The sequence below is a fragment of the Puma concolor genome, chromosome B3 (genome assembly GCF_028749965.1).
Source record: "Puma concolor isolate L17-30 chromosome B3, mPumCon1.1.hap2, whole genome shotgun sequence".
Taxonomy (NCBI): Eukaryota; Metazoa; Chordata; class Mammalia; order Carnivora; family Felidae; genus Puma; species Puma concolor.
In genome coordinates this window covers 114,400,242-114,419,258 of record NC_141672.1, presented here as the reverse complement: position 1 = coordinate 114,419,258, position 19,017 = coordinate 114,400,242, and the positions used below count along the sequence as shown (strand labels likewise).

The 19,017-nt window shown below is 40.5% G+C and overlaps 1 protein-coding gene and 1 pseudogene across 4 annotated transcripts in view; one reads left to right on the top strand and one right to left on the bottom strand.

Annotated features, from left to right (window-relative positions):
- Positions 1–19,017, bottom strand: part of LRRC49 (leucine rich repeat containing 49) — a 149,987-nt gene that overhangs the window by 121,435 nt on the left and 9,535 nt on the right. For all 4 annotated transcript variants that reach the window (XM_025919855.2, XM_025919857.2, XM_086711098.1 and 1 more), the window contains 2 exons: positions 16,218–16,421; positions 8,353–8,419 (listed from right to left, as the gene is read on the bottom strand). In XM_025919855.2, coding sequence (XP_025775640.2) covers positions 8,353–8,419; positions 16,218–16,421 — 271 coding nt within the window. The remainder of the gene's footprint in view (positions 1–8,352; positions 8,420–16,217; positions 16,422–19,017) is intronic.
- Positions 4,902–5,477, top strand: LOC112856286 (ras-related C3 botulinum toxin substrate 1 pseudogene; annotated as a pseudogene).

Genomic DNA, 19,017 nt, shown 5'->3' with positions numbered 1-19,017 from the left:
TATAGTCACTGGATTCAGGGACACATTTACATGAAGACATTTAAAAACCTACTTCCAATTTCCTCTGTTGTGGATAATAAGAAGTCTTTTAACTTGCAAAACTTAACTAAAGGAACATATTTTAGAATTTGGCCATAGTAAATATTTGAAGTAAATTTTATCAAATAACCACCAAGTCCATCCTTGGGGGCATCTCTTGTTGCCCAATACTGTGCCGGGTCCAGATAAAGGTGAAGTATACATACTAGTCGCCAAATAAAAAATTACTCTGAGCCCACAGCAGGAGCTCACAGTGTTTTGACCACGCAAGCCAGCCCTCTGAGAGAAAAGGCAGGGAGAAGGAATGCTGCCACGCCCCCCTTGTGCCTCCCACCAATTCTGCAGGATCCTGAAAGCCTGTCAAGAGTCTAAATGGAAAAGATACAAGGAACTAGGATCCCCAGTGGAGGGTGAGGGTGGAAGTGCTTAAGAGAGGAGACAGATAATGTTTGGCCAGAGTGCACTATGATGGATGTGAAGCGTTTAGCACAAGAGGACTTGAGTCGTGGAACAGGCACATACTCATGAGCGCTGGCCCGCGGCAGAGGAGTTCTGAGCACAGTAAGGTAGGGTAAGGGAAAGCTTACTCATGAAGTGGTGAGAGCACAATGTGATTTGAAGCCCCACTAGTGTAATATAGCAAGCACAGCACAATGTTTCTGTAGGACACAGAGGTGGGGGTCCTTGCGGGGGACTTCGTAAACTTTTTACCGTCATGTACTTAAGTTAACAATGAGTCATACACATAACGCTTTTCTTCCAAACATTAAAAAAAAAAAAATTCACAATCACTAGAGATTAATTTTCTCATGTGTACTGTCCTCCCAGTATTATTTGCAATTTTTTATTTAACACTTCAGAGCAGATGTTGGCTAAAAGAACTTCTTCTTAGATTTATAATCCAGTTTGTATGTTGTTATTGGACCTTCCCCTACATTCAAGAAATACCATCCAGATTCCATCTAGGTTCAAAAGGGAAAACCTAACTATGTTTATTATAAATTCAGTAATATACAAAGGGGACATCTGAGTATGTTTTAAAATTTGTCCTAAGATTTTTGGTCTAACTAATATAAAATGAAAGTAAATGAAAATTGTAAAAGAAGAAACAAGGTTATCAGTATTTGTAGATGACAGAACTGTACAATTAAATGTGGACAAAAGCATCTCAAAACTAAACAGATGACAGAATTTGAAATGTATGTAATCTGGGGTGCCTGGGTGCTCAGATGGTTAAGCGAGTCTGACTCTTGATTTCAGCTCAAGTCATGATCTCATGGTTCATGGGATCAAGCCCCGCACTGGGCTCTGTGCTATCAGCTGACAGCACATAGCCTGCTTGGGATCTTCTCTCTTCCTCTCTCTCTGCTCCTCCCATGCTCATGCTCACACTCTCTTTCTCTCTCAAAATAAATAAATAAACTTAAATTTAAAAAATGAAACGTATGGAATCAGCAAAAAGCAAAATAGACGCTGTACAAAATCAGTAAGGCCACCATAAGCTTGAGAAATTCTCCTAAAATACTAAGGGAAAATGGAGATACGAAGAATAAAAGGTAAGATGGGGATATGGAAGACAAACAGTATAGAAGTAACAAACACAAATGGAAAAGCAATATTTAAATATATAAAATAAAACTTTCCTGAGCTCAGGAAAGATCTAGAGAATGAAGGGGCACAACTGTTATATGATATGCAAAAGATGTCTTCCCCCCTCTTGCTAATAATCCTGGGGCATTTCTTTTAGAAAACCACCTTTCTCTAACTCCTTGGTCCTGGTGGGACTTATAATTAGAATGCTTACAGTGCAGAGTTACCTTTTTATTTTCTTTGGTAACTCTGAAAAGGAACATTATTAATTCTAAAATATAGGTATCAGGCTGTGATTTAAAAAAATCAGTGGGGGGGCGCCTGGGTGGCGCAGTCGGTTAAGCGTCCGACTTCAGCCAGGTCACGATCTCGCGGTCCTTGAGTTCGAGCCCCGCGTCGGGCTCTGGGCTGATGGCTCAGAGCCTGGAGCCTGTTTCCGATTCTGTGTCTCCCTCTCTCTCTGCCCCTCCCCCGTTCATGCTCTGTCTCTCTCTGTCCCAAAAATAAAAAAAAAATAAAAAATAAAAAAAAAATCAGTGGGGATACCGTTCAGCTTTTTGGTGTGCAATCAGATAGGCCATGTGCAACAGAATCATGTGCAACATCTCTGATGGAGCCTGTTACGCAGTGCAGCCATGGACAAAGTCACAAGCATTTGAGTAATGACAGAAATTCCAGGCAAAAGACGGTGTAGGGTGAGAGCAGACCTCTTGATTAGTTAATAAAGTTCACAGCAAGAAGAAATGATGGGCATGTTGGAAAGCCCAGTCGTGGGTCATACTGATCAGAGAGAGGGCCTCCAGACAGACTTCAGGACTTCCTGTTACATCTAGAAAGGCTAGATTCTCATCTCGTCTTTGTGTATAAGAGTAGCCCACACTGCTCTGTCTGGATAAAGACAACCTTCCTATTTAGCAATGCTGAAAGGGCAATGTCTGTTTTCAGGCAAGCAATCACACAAAGGGCAAGCTGTCCCTAAAGGAAGAGATGGCATCGAAAGAACAGATTCTTCCTGAAGCATATTACTGTCCATGTGAAAGCAAGCATTTACCGAGAGGACAAATTCTGGAAGACCAAAAAAAATCCAGGTCAGAAATCAAGAGTCAACCTCCCAGATTCCTCTGTATTCTTCACCATTCACATATAATCAACTGCTAAATCTTGATGTTTCTATTAATCTGCCCCCTTATATCACTATTGCTACTACTTCAGATCAAACTGCCATCCCTTTCCACAAAGACTATTAGATTGGTCTCTCAACCATTCTGTCTCCACTTTCACTTTTCTCCAACTCATTCCACCCCCAAAACCTATTTCTTGAACACCGTTATCATTACTCAGAACATTTTCACATCCATAAGCCAATTATGTTTTATTTCACAGTGCATACCAAGTATTATTTTTATTTCTAACAAAAGGAAATTCAAAAAACAAAAAATATTCACTTAATTTTCTTTTAGCTTTTTAACTACCTGCTGCTATTTTTTTTTAATTGGACGTGTCACCTTGAATATTCTATCTCCAGATTTTTTAGAAACCTAAGGTCAACCGAGGCTGTCTTCACTTTGGAATATTCCAAATTTCTGCTTATTGCATTTGGATATTTTCAAATAAGACTCGATTCTCATCTAAAACTTCCTTCTTAGGGCACTTGGGTGGTTCAGTTGGTTAAATGTTTGACTCTTGATTTCAGCTCAGATCATGATCTCACAGTTTGTGAGTTCAAGCCCTGCATCAGGCTCTGCACAGTGCAGAGCCTGCTGGGAATTCTCTCTCTCTCTCTCTCTCCCTGCCCCCTCTGCCTCTCTCTCTCTCAAAACAAATAAACTTAAAAAAAAAAAACCTTCCTTCTTATAGTTATAGAGCTTTGAGAAATAATTTGTATGTTACAAATGTTTACTCTTAATACATGGAATATTACAAACACGATGCTGAAATTATATGACATCACACAAGGCAGCTAACAAGGAATGAGCATGTTTCATCAGCATAATTGTTGGTAAATAATTCCTACACATTACATATGATCAAGTGATATGTTATTCATTTATCAGGTCCTCTCACAGATCTTTGGTAATGCCCAATGAATTCTTAAAGGTGTATTATAATGTGAAAACTACAAAAATATGTTTAATTCTCACATATACATTTTTAAATAAACCTTAAAATATTGCTACCACAAAATGTTTCAGTTAGTTAGGAATAGTTTTAAAAACAGGGGGCTGAAAGATGGAAGGGCAATTCTGTAGTGCAGCATACAAAGCCCTCCGTGGTCCAGCCTTTACCTGCCACTCTTGCCTCATTCCTCACCATTCTTCAACATATGCTAAACTCTCTAGCAGTAAAAAATAACTTACTACGTAGTTTTTAGTCTCAGTGCCTTTGCATATGATAGTCTTTTACCGACAAAACCCCTTCATTCTTCTTCCCATTCCATCACCACCTAATTGGGTAACTAACTTCTCCCCTGCTAGAGTGATGCTAATCAGCCCGTAGAGCTGGGCAGTTCTCAGGCCAACATTCTTCCCACTCTGTGCGCACACAGAAGACACACAGACGGGGCGGGGTTAGTTTGGAACCTAGCAGATGTGGTCCATCTAGATCTGTCAAGGTTTTCATTCATTACATTAGCTTTTCACCAAAACGATGGAGACTAACAGCTGACAGAAAGCCTAGAGAGATCATGCTGAAGTTTGTACTTGACCAACTGCAGGTGGCAGTGACAGATCTTGTTCATCAACAGGCAGGGACTCATGGATCATCCCAGAATGTACAGTCACCACCTCAAGAGAGGCTTCACCTTCTGCATGAGTATGTAGCTCATGTAGCTGTTTATAAATAAATACCCACATTTCAAAGACAAAAATTTCAATGGAAAAGCAAAAGACTAAAAAACAGCCAAGATGCGCTGAGAGAGAAGAAGGGGAGTGGGGAGACAAAACAAACCAGATAGAGGAATTCAAGCAGACAGACGCAGAGGCAGACAAAATAACTGAAGAGAATAGTCCAGATTATAGAGTAACCAGGGAAATGGAAATCAAAACCACAAAGAGATACCACTTTATGCAAATTCAAATGGCAAAAAATAAGAAGTAGGACAAGTCCAGAGCTTTGAGTGGTGGCCGCTGCTGGGCTCTGGCTTCCCACCAGCAGAGAGTGAGGTGGTGTGGACAGCGGCCCCGACACCCCATGCTCTGCCAGTCCCTGTGCCCCAAGCCCACTGCTCCTTGCGTCTACACCCTGCTGCCACCCCAGTCCAGTAAGCAGCCCAGATGCAGGCCATAGAGTACGTGGTGGTGGGAGATGGAGCTGCCCATAAACCCTGCCTCCTGATGGGTTACACGGCCAATGCATTTCCTGGACTATTGTCCCCAGTGTCTTTGAAAACCACTCTGCCAATGTTATGGTAGATGGAAGATGGGGAATCTGGGCTTATGGGATACAGCTGGACAAGAAGATTATGACAGATTACGTCCCTTATCCTATCCACAAACAGATGTACTCTTAATTTGCTTTTCTCTTGTGAGTCCTGCATCATCTGAAAATGTTGGAGCAAAGTGGTACCCTGAAATGCAACATCACTGCCCCAACACCCCCATCATTTTGGTGGGGACTAAACTTGATCTCAGAGACAACGAAGACACCATTGAGAAACTGAAGGAGAAGAAACTGACTCTCATCACCTACCAGCAGGGTTTGGCCATGGCTAAGGAGACTGATGTTGGAAAATGCCTGGAGTGCTTGGTTTTCATGCAGCAAGACCTCAAGAGAGTGTTTGATGAAGTTATTTGAGCAGCTCTCTGCCCTCTCCCGTCAAGAAGAGGAAAAGAAAATGCCTGCTGCTGTAAATGTCTGGACCCCTCTCTGCCCCGTCCCCCTGGGAACCACTGTCCACTTTGCTCAAAAATGGTGGAGCCTTTGCACACAATGCAAAGTTTTTGTTACAGATTTTTTTTCCACTAAACCATTTTGAACCAATCGGTAATTTTTAGGTTTCATTCATTTAAAGTGTAAGCCTTCAAACTTTGACATGATATTAAAATATAGCCTTAAAATGGCAATCTTTCTTAAAGCCTTATTTTTCAAAAGCCCTTATTCTTGCTCAGATTAAGAGTTGCCCAAATACCTTGTGAACTAAATTACGCTGTCGTGCTGACAACACGAAGCACTGCACCGTTAAAGACCTTTGTCTCAAGTTTGGAAATGCAGGCACTTCCCAACGAGTTTCTCCCAGGAAAGCAGCACAGCATCCTCCTTCATGAAATGTTGCCATCTGACCACCCGTAATTTATCAGCCCATGTCCATTCCCTAACACTGTACTGTGTGTCCTAATGGAATGAGTGTAATGACTCAACTCTTTGGATCAATCTTTTTTTTTTTTTTTAACGAAGCTTTTTCCTGGGCAGAGTTTTTGCTTTTTTTAATGCTTATTTATTGTTGAGAGAGAGACAGAGTCAGAGTGTGAGTGGGGGAGGGGCAGAGAGAGAGGGAGACACAGAATCTGAAGCAGGTTCCAGGCTCTTAGCTGTCAGCACGCCCCGAACCCACAGACCGTGAGATCATGACCTGAGCTGAAGTCAGATGAGCCACCCACATGCCCTGGATCAATCTTTTTGATTTTGTAGTGAGATTAAAAAACAAAAAACAAAAAAACCCCCAAAAAACCTTAGTGTCTTCACTTCGGCTGAGATTCTGAACAGCCCCCTTACTCCTGTGTCCCTCTGATGCGAAGTGTGTGCTCTAGTGGTGGCCGCATCAGTGTGGGGTGTGTGCAGCCCGTGACACAATCAAAGAATGAAGACAGTTATTCTGATAAAATATGGAGGTTAATTTACATTACACTGTACACATCATAATTAAACTGAGTAAACGTGTCACGGGTAAAATTTTAAAAGGCTAATCTTTGTCAAATGCAGTAAATGATGAAGAAAGGTTGGTATTATTACTAAGTGTTTTAAGCTTTTCCTTACTCTTAGACCTCCCATCCGTCCTGAAACCAGGCATTTAATTCATCTTTGAACTCATCATTCCTATTGTTGCTAGCTTAGTGCTTTTCTTACAGAACCCCTTAAGGAGCAATAAAGCCTCCTTGTGTTATAAAATCTCTCTGATAATGCATTAGAAATTTTTTTTGTAGATTAATAAAAGTGCATTCCTGTTTACTTATTACTTTATCCAAAGCCAATAAGCGCTTTCTTTAGTTGTGTAGTAACTAGGTGTAAATCATGTGTTGCAGTTATACAGTTTTTGATATTTTTAGGTATCCTAAACTATGAACTTTCTTAACATCACTATCTTGCCAAATGGCCAACACTGTACCTTGACTAATGTTGAGCCTCCTCTTTGCCTCACCCCCTTGGACACATGCTTCCTGTTGCTCTGCCTAACCATGTTCCTGTAGGTCTGTGAGGTTCTGGAAGCCTGTGTTCGTGCTAATGAAGTTCTGTACAACTTATCCACTGGCAAGAATACAAGGTTGGACCTTTCGACCCCCAGAACAAAATTTTCTACATTGACAGTTACAGAATTGTGGGGTGTTTTCACATTGACCTTTTGCTAATGCAATTAGCAGTATGTTTTGCATGCATGACTTAATAAATCCTTGAGTCATAAAAAAAGTATGATAATTCCAAATGTTGAAAAGAATGTGAAGTGACAGGATTGATTATGCATTACTGGTGGGAGTATAAACTGCTACAACCACTTTGGGAAACAATGTGATACTATCTTTTGAAGTTAGACATTAGATAATCTCTGATCTGTCAGTTTCATTCCTAAATATATACCTTAGACTACATATGGCACATGGAAGAAACACGTACAAGAATGTTCATAGAAGTGCTATTCCTAAAAGGAAACAAACAAACAAACAAACAAAAGGAAAAAACCCAAACGTCTACCAATAATAAACCGGAGAAAATAGTTTTCATGTAATCATTCCATGGAACTCACAACAGCAAAAAGGAGTAAACTATAGCTTCATAAATCAAAATAGATTAATCTCAGTAAGCTAATGTTGTATGCAAAAAGCAAATACTAGATGCCAATATAGAGTACGATACCTTTTTAAAATTACAACACAATACTACTAAACAAGTTATTATTTAGACACACATATATGTGATAAAACCAACTTTAAAAATCTACAAGGGAATGATAAATGTGAAATCCTGAAGAGTGGTGACCTCAGAATAAAGGAGGAATACCTAAGTAGAAGAAGATCATTAGTAAGTTGTTGGGCTAGGGTTGTATAATATATATTTTAAAAATAACAAAAGACTGGGGTGCCTGAGTGGCTCAGTCGGTTGAGCATCTGCCTCTTGATTTCAGCTCAGATCATGATCCCAAGGTGGTGGGATTGGGCCCCATGTTGGACTCCACACCGAGCAAGAAGCCTGTTTTGGATTCTCTCTTTCTCTCCCTCTGCCCCTCTCCCCCTACTCTCTCTCTAAAATAAAATTTAAAAATAAATAAATAAATAAAATAAATAAGAAAAAACACTGTCATAAATATAAGGATTCTGAATGTTTTATAAGTTTCAACTGCCATTTACTGCTATGGAATTACCATAACTTATATAAATAGGCTTAATACCTTAGAAATTTCAGTGAATCAGTAGTCTTGAAAAATTCAACACAAGTATCATTGCTAAAATTTTTATAATACCTAATTTCCTAGACTTTTTTTCAGAAAAGAAAAAAAATGAAAGGGCTTTACAATACCTGATTTCCATGAAGGTCCAAGACATCTAAGCTTTTAAGGTTCTCCAGATTTGAGATTTTCTTGATTCTGAAAATCAAAATAAGCAGAGTAGAAATAGGGATGCATTTATCGTAAATCAAAACATGCTAGAGCATAACTTATTTTTATTAAAAAAAATTTTTTAACATTTATTTATTTGAGAGAGAGAGAGAAATCAAGCATAAGTGGGGGAGGGGCAGAGAGTCGGGGACACAGAAACCAAAACAGGGCTCCAGGCTCCAAGCTGTCAGCACAGAGCCCCACCAGGGGCTCAAACTCAAGAACCGCGAGGTCGGGTCCACTGACAACAGACTAAGCCACCCAGGCGCCCCGCATAACTCATTTTAAATTTATTCTTTCTACAGATAAGTAGACAGATATAGAAACAACGATAGATATATACCTATCTATATAAATCTGTATATAGTAAGAGAGTATACGTAATTGTATATATAAAACAAAAAATATTTCCCGTTGATTTAATTATAATGTTAAGATGCAGTCCCACTGGAGGAAAGTCCCAAAGACAGCTTAAAAGTCGTATCTTTATGAAAAATCAACTCTACTTCTAAGAACTTTAGGACAATGCACTTACTCAAGGCAGCTCTTTTTACTTCAGAATATGATCTAAAATCCTTACCTCAGTCCTCAAGGCCCTAACCCTTGTGGCTGCTTCCTCCAGCCTTATCTCCTACCATGGCTCAGGCTCTCTGCTCTGGCCACAGGGGCTTTCTTGCTCTCTCTAACCTGACAAGTTCATTTCTGCGTTCTGTAAACGCCTTGGAGCGTTTACCCTTGCTGCTCCTTCTTCCTCAGTGTTCTTCCCCCAGAACTTCGCACGGTTCACTCCCCCTGCCTGTCTCCATTATTCTCTCCTTCCCCTGCTTTAATTGACTTCATTGCATTTATGCTTGCCTAAAATTATATTATTTGTTTACTTTCTTATGATCTCCTTCCTCAAACCAAAATGTGAGCTTCAAGAGGGCAGAAACTTTGACATATTCTCTACTATATCCCCAACGCTCCAAACAGGGGCTGGCACTGAGTAGGAACCCAATATATATTTGTTTAATGAATAAATAAACATATACTAACTAAATGGATGAGGTTTATGTACAAGGGTATCCATAATAGGATTGTTTATTGCAGAGATAAATTAGACGCCATGTAAGTCTGGATCTGCTCAGTTAGTGAATATTTGGAATTTTTGATTTGCCATCTGTGAAAAGCTAAAACATTGCTATAAAGGAAAAAACACAGCATTTTATCTCTAAAATGCCCCCTCTTATATTCCTTAATGATTAGGGCCACCCACTGTCTCCCTCATGCCTATCTTTTCTGGCCACCTTATCTGTCCAACTGCCTCCAACAGGACAGTTCTTTTTTTTTTTTTTCTAAATGTTAATTTATTTTTGAGACTGACAGTGCACACTACAGGGGAGGACAGAAAGAGAAAGAGAGAGAATATCAAGCAGGCTCCACACTGTTGGTGCAGAGCTGGACGCAGGGCTCGAACTCACAAAGCGGAAGATCATGACCTGAGCCTAAATCAAGAGTTGGATGCTTAACCGACTAAGCCACCCAAGCGCACCATAGACAGTTCTAAAAAAATAAAACAAAAACCACTTCCCTTTTATTTTTCCCTACTACAGACCCTAATTTCTCATGCTACCATAATTCAGTAGAGGGAAAGGAGCAGCGGCAAAGAAAGGGTAGAAATGAAGTTCATACAATCCATCTTGACCATCGTCTGCCTATCACTATTCACTTCTGTTGTCATTACCTACTGCCTCAAAGAACCATTTCTACATTGCTAAATGTTTCCAGAACCTGGATCATCCCTTGAAATTTCATATATGCTGATCACTGATGTGGGGAACAAAGGCAAAAGTTCTGTTCTCTAGGAACAGAACTGCCTCGATGTTAATACTTTGCTAAGGGCAAAAGGCAATCTTAGCGTAACATTATCTCGAACACCGGCATCCTATAAGTCTCCTTTAACATATAAAAACTCCTTTGGAAACTTCCTTTATCTTTATCCCCCAACATATATGTTAGTAATCATCCTCCAAGCACATGGCCCCTGACATACATATGAAGGGTCTCCTGACTAAGATTTTATTAGACAGTAATAAATGACCTTTTCCTAAAGAATAGGTAGTCCCCTCAAGGTCCTGGAAACCTTGCTTCCAAAATTCCTTACAGACTTATGCTATCTCTAACCCCCTCCCAACTTCAAAGTATATAATCAAATGCTCCTCACAATCCCAGTGCAGCTCTTTCTGCCCACGAGTCCCGTCCCCGTGCTTTAATAAAACCACCTTTTTGCACCCAAGACATCTCAAGAATTCCTTCTGGTCCATCCGCTTAGAACCCCAACGTTTTCACATGAGTCCCCATGTAAACATAATGCAAATTTAAGCTTCATGAATTTCCATCTCCATTTGACCTCAGTCATCTTACATCATTGCCAAATCCAGAATTATATCACCACAACCAATTGAATCCAACTTATCTATGATAAGTGCACCTACTACTGTGCACTATCACAATGCGATTATGTTCATCTTCTCTCCCTTATCACACACACATGCCACACCCCCGTCTTATCTTTTGTTCTTCCTATCCTTATTTTTCTTTAGTATTTTAAAAGAGTTTCTCAAGCTTATGCTGACACTATCAAATAGGAAAACAGACAAAACTTTCAACAAAATTAGTCTTCTGCCTGCTTTGCCCTTGAAATATTTAGAATAGTTGGAGAAAACTACAATACCCTGATAATATGGATTAGGACAGAGTGATGCTTTCTTTTTTTTTTTTTTTTTAGTTTAAAAAATTTATTTATATGGGGGGGAGGGCATGTGTGCACACATGCGAGAAAGGGAGGGGAAGAGCGAAAGAATTCCAAGCAGGCTCCGTACTGTTGCACAGAGCGGCTCGAACTCCCAAACCGTGAGATCACGACCTGAGCCAAAATCAAGAGTAGGATGCTTCACCAACTAAGCCACCCAGGCGCCCCCAGAGCAATGCTCTCTAACAGCAATCCAACTTCAGAGAAGTCTTTTACTCAACTGGTTTTATACCCCCAAGCCCATATTCCCTAAAACAGTGGTTCTCAAACTTCTGTATCTGATTCATCTGCCGGGCTTGCTAAAATATAGATTGCTGGGCCCCACCTCCAGAGTTTCTGAGATAGGGTCCAAACGTTCACATTTCTGACATGTTCTTGGGTGGTGCTAATGCTGCTCGTCTAGAGATCACATCTTGAGAATGTGATCTTAAAATTCAGACCTTCCACATCAAATCTCAACTCTCCTCTCGTATGAGTTTCATGAGAATGAACTCACCTACTTAGAAAATACTAAAGCATATTCTAAGGATATAATCAGAGAGGCAGACAAAGATTTATGGATAAGGATATTTATCACAGCATTATCATAGCAAAAAAAAAGGACACAATATATGTGTCTAACAGGGAAAATATTAACTATTACACAGCTGTCTACATAACTATACATTATGCAGCTCTTAAAGATATATTTTCAAAACAAATGTTTTTTCAGAGAATGTTTAATGACCTGGAAAGATGTAAATAATAAAATATATTCAAGTGAAAAACACTAGCATAAAAACCCATTTTATAAAACTGTGATCAGGTAGGTAGAGTAGGAGGGCTTCTCAGTGTAGATTACCAAAACGTGGAAATAAGGCAAAGGAATGACCTCATGTCCCTTCAATGTCATATCAGAGCACTGGGAACAAGCGTACCTAAGGATCACCCATTTACTACTGATTAGAGCCCCAACTCTGCAAAGTTCTGTACTAACTCACAGAAAACGGATTTAAGCTATGATGATGATTTTTGCCAGGTAGGAATGTAATTTAATTTTGTCTGTTAGAAAAAATAACCCACAGGGTGATAACTTCACTGCTCTGTAGGACATGGGCCTGTTTCATAACTTAATCATATTCTGGCACTTTTTATTTCTCATTGCCTATGCATCAGTTTCTCTTATCCTCCTTTTGAGCCAGCTTTGTCATCCTACTAGTTCCCTCATTATTGAGTTAATTAAAACATTGGCCTGTAACTACTATTTGTCTGGGAATTATATGTTTAACATTTTGAAAATGATACACAAGGGATGGAGACTGTCTCAGCCTGAAGTTCTCTGATTTGGAGGATCCATGTGTTCTGTTTCTGTATTTATCAGAAACCCTGGGCAGTTTTAAGGTACTTCAATCTCAGAAAGCTTCGTGCACAGTAAATTCTTCCCATAGAATTTCACCAGGGCCTCACATACCGTTAAGCTGTCGAGTAAAGCAGTTCCTATATGTTGTGACTTCCAGCTTTCTTTAAGCTTTGACACACGGTAGCTTTGTGACTCTCACTTCCGATTTGGACTGCCCCAGTGATTAGGGAAAAAAGCAGGCAAGTCGCTGTCAGTGAAACCCAAGACCAACCAAACATCTTGCTGTCTTGTCTTCAGAACTGCCTTTGTCATAGATTCTTTCCCTACCCCCAGCACCTGAAATTACCTAAAAACAGATCCAATCAAAATGAATTCAGAGGCATATTAAGGCATCAGTTGACCAGAAGATCACTGGTCAGATTAGATACCGATGTGTGAAATTTGCAGAATTCTAGCCAATTCTCAATATGACCTGAAAGATTTTTTAAAAGAACTTCTCCTACTAAATGGACTGAAACTGGAAAAAGACAAGCCCCACCCATCACCTCAGCTGCATACCACGAGGGGTACATCACAGTCCATCTCTGCAGGCTACGTTATGATGCCTGCGTAAGGACTACACTATAGAATCTCTATGAAGGCTAGGCTTTTTTAGGAGTCAAAGACAAATCCTTAAGTGGAGACCTTCAAGGAATCAATAGGAAAGGAATATGGAATCCCAGGGCCTGGCTGAGAGTTTTAGATCTATAGTCCTGGGTGATCAGACAAAAGGGCATAGAAGTTCTACCCATTAGCCTGTGATCTGAGGGCACCAGAATCTCACAAAGATAAATAGGAATATAGAAAGCAGAGGAGTCAGATGGCAAGAACTTCAGTAGCAGAGCAGTAGGGGGTTCTTCCGAAGCAATGTAAATTTCACATACAGACTCTCAGTACATTTCAGCAGAAATCTTTGTCACAGTTGCTTGAACTTAGAGGAATGTGGTTGCCCTGGATTTTAACACCTGGGTCCACTGTCTTGAACTGAAACATGGTGCAGTGCCTTGCAAAGTGAGAGGGAGAAAACTTTCCGGACTCTCGCCCAGGAGGGGGCAACAATACACCCAAGACAAACCTGAGGAGACAGGGTAAGCTCATCCCCACTCCAGCATCCCTCAGCCACCTTTGTTCCTGTACTGCCTCAGGATTTGCATCTTCAAGGCTCACAGGCCCCTTGCTGTGTGACAAAGTCTGCTGGCCAGAGAACACCTGAAAGATTTGGGTTGTTCTGATACTTCAGAAATATGCATTTTGAGAGAATGTGAAAAGTTGTCTTTCTGACTTTCTTTTTTATTTGAGAACCCTAGCAGCTCTAAAACTGTTTCACAGCTATTTTCTCTATGTGAAAAATAAAGTAAAACAGGACCAAACGCAAACAAAACAAACAAAAAGATGGGGGTAGAAAGAGGAGAGTGCATTAGATTCTAGAAAAGGGCGTTAGGTCCCTTTGACTTAGAAGAGCAAAGTGACCTCTGAAAAGGTCAGAAGGCCAGATGGGACTGGTGTCTCCAAGGCATAAATTATTTTTTAAAAACTTAAAAGTTTATTTCTGAGAAGCCAGAGAAGCTGCAAAGTAGAAGCAGGAAAAAAAAAAAAGTAGATTGAGAGAGGATTTAAAACATTGGGACCCAGGAGCTGCTCTTAGAATTTATGTTTAAAACTAGCAAAGGAGGGGCACTTGGGTGGCTCAGTCAGTTAAGCGTCTGACTTTGGCTCAGGTCCTGATCTCGTGGTTCACAGGTTCAAGCCCCACATCAGGCTTCGGATTCTGTGTCTCTCTCTCTCTCTGCCCCTCCCCTGCTCACACACACTCTCCCTCTCTCAAAAATAAATGCACATTAAAAATTTTTTTAAAAATAAAAATAAATAAAACTAGCAAAGGAGATTAAAAATGTCACTATGAAGCACCTTACCCCGGGACTGAAGGAAGAGCCCAAAGGCAATGCTACTAAAGAATAAATAGAAGCCACACAGACAGATCAATAACTCCAAGGCTCAGAAAGTAGTTAAGAAATCTCTGGGAGAGCGAACAGGGAGCACGTAGAAGAGAATGCCTTAAATGTGTGAAAAGTTGACTTCTTACTTTACCCAGTAAACTACTCCGCTGGCATACTCTTACTGTGTACAGTTTCTACATATCCAACCTTGCAAAAGTCACTTTACATCTCCATTTCTTCATCTGTGAAATGAGAAAGTTGATCTCTGAGGTCACTTCAAGCTCTAATACTCCACGCTTCTATAATTTCCCCAAATTCCGTCCAGCTACCATAATGCTCAGTTTGACGCTTGAACCAAGTATAGGCGATAAACTACATTGGTGGGCACCTTCGAGAAACCACAGAGAAAAGGGGCACCTGGGTGGCTCAGTCAGTTAAGCATCTGACGTTTGGTTTCGGCTCAGGTCATGATCTCACAGTTTGTGAGACTGAGCGCTGCGTCCGGCCCTGCTGATGGTGCAGAGCCTGCTTGGGATTCTCTCTGCCCCTCCCACGTCTCTCTCTGACAAAATAAGTGAATAAACTTAAAAATATGTATATATTAAAAAAAGAGAGAGACAGAGACAGAGACAGAAACCACAGAGAAGAGACAAGAGCCTAGAATTCTGGGACATGATCTTGGAAAAAGCACCTTACTATTACCACCAGCCAGTGAGAGTAAAGAGGTAATTCAAGATCCATGCTGGGGGGGGGGGGGGGGGTGGAGGGAAGAAGGTACGGGAACTAAGCTTGGATATAATGCTGTATTTAAAATTCATTATTTGATAATACAAAAATCATTTTGGGGTTTGCTAAACAGCCCTTCTTTGTAGGCATTGCAAAAACTAGTAAAACAGAATGGAGAGAAAATCATGGACAAATCTCAAGGAAATTAGTCAGAAATTGTGTAACTGCACTACACAATAGAGCCTTATAAAAGGAACTGGGGCGGGGCACCTGGGTGGCTCAGTCGTTGAGCTTCGGACTTCGGCTCAGGTCATGATCTCGCGGTTTGTGGGTTCGAGCCCTGCGTCAGGCTCCTTGCTGACAGCTTGGAGCCTGGAGTCTACTTTGGATTCTGTGTCTGCCTCTCTCTCTGCTCCTCCCCAGCTCATGCTCTGTCTGTCTCTCTCTCTCTCTCAAAAAAATAAAGAAAAAAATGTTTAAAGGAACTGGGGAAGTTTATAAAGGATATAATATTAAATACATACTGAAAACACCATCCAAAAAAGAATCAATCAGTAATTTGACAAGCACGAAATATCAAATATCTACCCTCAGTCAAGCACTGAGAATTACAAGTGAAACACATAAGCCTGAAGTGACTACTCATGTTTACATAATATAGCCCATGAAAACATAAAGTTAAGGCCAAAGTTTGCTATTCACTTCCATGTAAGATATGGCACTGGAAAGCAATGGAAATAATAAAATATGCATTCAATAAATATTATTTGGTTTGGCTGTTAGACTGAATCTCCTAAGACAAATTATGACTGAATCTTAATCCACGCAAATACTCTTTCCAAATTTTAGCCTATTAGTTTCTTAAGTATTATTCAATTCTGACACGTTATCTGAACACCAGGAGACTCAACATTAGCCCTAAGTAAATAAACAAATATGCTCTACAAAGATTACCTGTTTTTTCCCAGCAGAAGGACACGGAGGGATCTCAGAGTAGAAAGCCCACTGATTTCTTCAATTTGGTTATCATATAAATCCAAGAATATTAGCCTCTGTAGATTAGAAATATTTTGGATCCGAGTTATAAAATTGTGTTGAAAGTTCAACAAACGAAGGTGTTCTTCTCCATCAATGATAGGACACACAGTCAGCTTTTGCCTAGAAAACATTTTTGAAAGTAAATAAGGTTTCAATGTGACAATCTGCCTCCTCTTAAGAATGTTATTAATAGTATCTTTGTGCTCCCATGCTGTGAGGAGAAAAAGGTAAACACAACCACTTCTTGCCTCCAGGAACTACTGTAAATCATCTCTATTAAAAGACAATGTACTTTGCCAAAGGCATTTATCAAAATTAAGTCTAAGCTCTCATTATATTAAAAAAAATCTCCAATATCGATTATTTCACATAAAATGGACTTAACATCAGAAAACACTCAATGTAATTGCCTTCTGTGGTGAAAGTTGAGATGATTCAAAGAGCCACGTCACATAACCAGAGAAATGACCTTGATGTGAATCCACTGATACAAAGACCTCCCAGGCAACTAAGTCATCAGGAAAAAAAACAAAAACAAAAACAAAACACATATATACAGGTGTCTCACAGAATCACTGACTCTAGAGCTGAATGACATCTTGGGAAGAGGAAGAAATTCGGCCGTCTACAGTTCACCTGATGGAAACAGTTTCATCCTGAAATCCATGCATGGAAAAGTAGTCCTCAGAAACTTAGATTTTAAAAATATGATTACACATTCAACACTAACTCTAGACTTTGCAGAACATTTAGAATGCTAAAGGATACGATGAAACCTTTACTAATATATGCCTCTAGCTGCATCTGAAAGACTCAGTCTCTATTATGCAAAAAGCTATCATATATTACATGTGAAGTAAATATGTGCAGGGCCCTTTAAGAATTCTACTAGCGCAACATACGGCAGATAGGAGGGATTCTACTCTGAGACTTTCAACAGTGTTCAAGGAAAACGTGGCTCTATCGACCAGCATGTGAACAACTCTAATGGGGAGACTTCTTAGAACTATTTCCTTTCAGTAAAAATCAAGTCAATAGAATCTCTAAAGAAAATAAATCAAGCATGAGTAAAACTGTGGAAGTGATCAGAATCAACCTCATTTAGAGAAAACAGAGTGATTAGCACAAGGAAATGACTGAATGCTAATGGCCAACAAAGATATGGTGTTTAGGGGCCCCTAAGTAAGTGGCTCAGTCGGTTAAGCATGGGACTTCGGCTCAGGTCACGATCTCACGGTTTGTGAGTTCGAGCCCCGCATGTGCTGTGTGCTGACAGCTCAGAGCCTGGAGCCTGCTTCGGATCCTGTGTCTCCCTTGGTCTCTGCCCCTCCCCCACACACGCACACGCACGCGTGAGCGCGCGTGCTCTCTCTCAAAAATCAAACAAACATAAAAAAAATTAAACAAAAAAGGTATGATGTTTAAAAATACAGACCCTGAAAAAATCAGTTTAAAATAGAAGAAAAGTAAAACATAACAGATAATCGTTTAATTCTTTTCACATATGCTTAGTATTTTGAATTCATTTCATGCATTCAAATATACTATTTTGCTCCATGTTTCATCAGTTATAAATTAATAAATTACAAATATTCTAGTTTAAAATGTATATCTTTATCCACTTAGCAAAAAACTTATATTGTCTCATTTTTTCCTGCTCCAGACTTCATCCGTTTCTCATAATTAAACTTACCAATACCCCCAGCTTCTAGTTCATCCAAGTTCTGAGTCAGTCTTTACTGAGAAAAGAAAATAAATAATCTCGGACCTCCCTCTTACATAAACTATTGTAGCTTAAAATAAAGTCACTTTCTCAGATTCCAAATCCAGTGACTAAATCCCAGATCCAAGGCTCATGCGTCCACCCCTTAACCCCCTAAGTCCCTGCCATCCAGCAAACCAAGCAAACACACACACATAAAAAGGCAGTGCTCTCCGCGGGGGTCATCCTGCCTACAAAATCGCCCAGTTGCTACACCTCCTGCCCCATACCAGGTGTTTACTGGACTGTCCTTTTGCCTCTGTGTTTCCTGCTTGGTGCTGGAAGGCTGCCTTCCTGGTGCTCCTGGCCTACCCTAACTCCCAGGACAGCCAGAGCCTAGCTCTCCGAGCATTTCTTCTTGGGCTACATTCTCCTCTTGACCCCTCAGTCTCCTGGCTCAGAAGCTGCAGTGAGGAAGATCTGCCTTTGGAAACCACGGCCACTACCCTTGGCTCTCAAATAATGATCCCTAAGGCTCTTGCTGCTAGCCCCACTTTCTTGGTCACACCCTGGTACTGATCAAATTACGCTTGAGCTTATGGCATCTTCGCAATCCTGCCATTTCACACCCAGCCTTTGAAACCGAATCGACTCCTCGGTCCTACGGTTCCTTGGTAAGCAAGTCTCCACCTGACCAGCTGACTTCTTCCCCCCAGATGCCCATGATACAAGGACCATCTTCACAACTGCCTGAACCACCACAAGCTACCACACAAGTGCCTGACCTGTTATCTCTTGGCCTCACAAACACCGGCTTCTGTTAGTATCAAGGCCCACGCAACTGCAGGGCTGAGGTACTATTCCTGGCTGGGCTTGTAAAGACGGAGATAAAAATTTCCAGAAGATCCCTCAAAACGTTAAAATGGTATCGGAAGAGTCACAAACATTAGACGGCGTTAGATCACAAAACCCAGCAATACCGCCAACCTGGCACGAGAATTAGTGCCCTCAAGT